Source organism: Cyprinodon variegatus, unplaced genomic scaffold (assembly GCF_000732505.1).
Source record: "Cyprinodon variegatus isolate N-32 unplaced genomic scaffold, C_variegatus-1.0 Scaffold415, whole genome shotgun sequence".
NCBI lineage: Eukaryota > Metazoa > Chordata > Actinopteri > Cyprinodontiformes > Cyprinodontidae > Cyprinodon > Cyprinodon variegatus.
In genome coordinates this window covers 239,356-240,659 of record NW_015150868.1, presented here as the reverse complement: position 1 = coordinate 240,659, position 1,304 = coordinate 239,356, and the positions used below count along the sequence as shown (strand labels likewise).

Here is a 1,304-nt window from a genome sequence, read left to right as displayed (position 1 = left end):
GGTTACTATATTTGGGCAAAAATGGCCGCTCCCAGACTCAATGATCGTGAAAATTACTGCTTTTATTTTTTCACTATTAAACGCTTAATTCATTGAATCACTGTGACCGTTTTAGGTATAAATAATGACCCATTGATTAATCCTTGCTGACCAGAATTTTCCTTTAAAACTCATCAAATCTGATCCCACTGCAGCCCACAGGTGACTGTTTTTGTAATTTCCTATGAGAAAAAATAATTGTATTGCATGAAGCAAAAGGCCTGCTCCCAATGAGGCATTTTAGTGATTTACTGATGTGATGGAAGATTATGAATGAATGATTTAAACTTCTGTTCCCCAAATTAGCAGCTGCGTTATTTGCAATGAAAACAAAATAAAAGCTAAAGTCAGTGGATAGTATTAACATCATGCGTTAAACCTCTACAGTAGCTATTAGAGCCTTGCAATGATCTCCATGTCTGACTCCTCTCAGCGCGTCTGTTTGCAGGCCGGCTGAGATAATTCGTTCCTAAACTGGAACACATCAAACAGATGAAAACAATAAGTGTGTGTTTGTGGTCTCCACATCCACGTCTTTAATTCTCCATAACAAAAGTACAAAGGCAGAGAAGGAGACCAAAGGGAACACCTTTAACACCTCTCAGAGCCGCGGCGCCGCTTCTGCTCCTGGAGAGAGAGACGCTGCTGGCCCCTGGGTGCTGGGGGGGCGGAGGGGCCCTAGATAAATGTGTCTGCTTCCTCCTGCGCCTCTGCGGGGTTACAAACGTCCCTCTGTTTAACCCGCAGACAGACAACTCATTTATACATAACTGAAATAAATATATCAGAAACGTATTTTACAAACAGAAATCTGTTTTTTTTTTTATTTGGATATTTTTTTTAGATTAAAAAAAACAAAACAATTTAAGGATCTAAACTTTGATCCATGAGTGTGAAGCAGCGAGTGTCCGCTGGTGATGGAGGAGCCTTCTCTCCTGCGGCGCACAGCGGCTTCCTCTCCGCTTCCTGTCGTTTCAGTGGCGGAGGGCAGGCAGCCAGCACTCCGGGAGGATCAGCCGGGCCCCCAGGAGCCCAGCAGGCGGCACCGGACGGCCTTCACCCGGGACCAGCTGTCCCGTCTGGAGCAGGAATACCGCAATGAGAGCTACGTGTCCCGGGCTCGGCGCTGCGAACTGGCAGCAGCGCTCAACCTGCCGGAAACCACGATAAAGGTAATTTCTGCTGAGGTCTGTCTGGATGACGAGGAGGGGCGGATTTAGGACATTTGGGGCCCTGGGCAAAGACAGGCAGGGGGCCCTCTGAAT

General features: G+C 46.8%; 1 protein-coding gene across 1 annotated transcript in view; it reads left to right on the top strand.

Moving 5' to 3' along the window:
- Nucleotides 1–912: 912 nt before the first annotated feature.
- The window catches only part of LOC107093234 (homeobox protein XHOX-3-like), a 14,267-nt gene continuing 13,875 nt past the window's right edge, over nt 913–1,304 (top strand). The window contains exon 1 of the mRNA XM_015388155.1: nt 913–1,211. Within this exon, the coding sequence (XP_015243641.1) occupies nt 957–1,211 (255 nt within the window). The 5' untranslated portion in view covers nt 913–956. The remainder of the gene's footprint in view (nt 1,212–1,304) is intronic.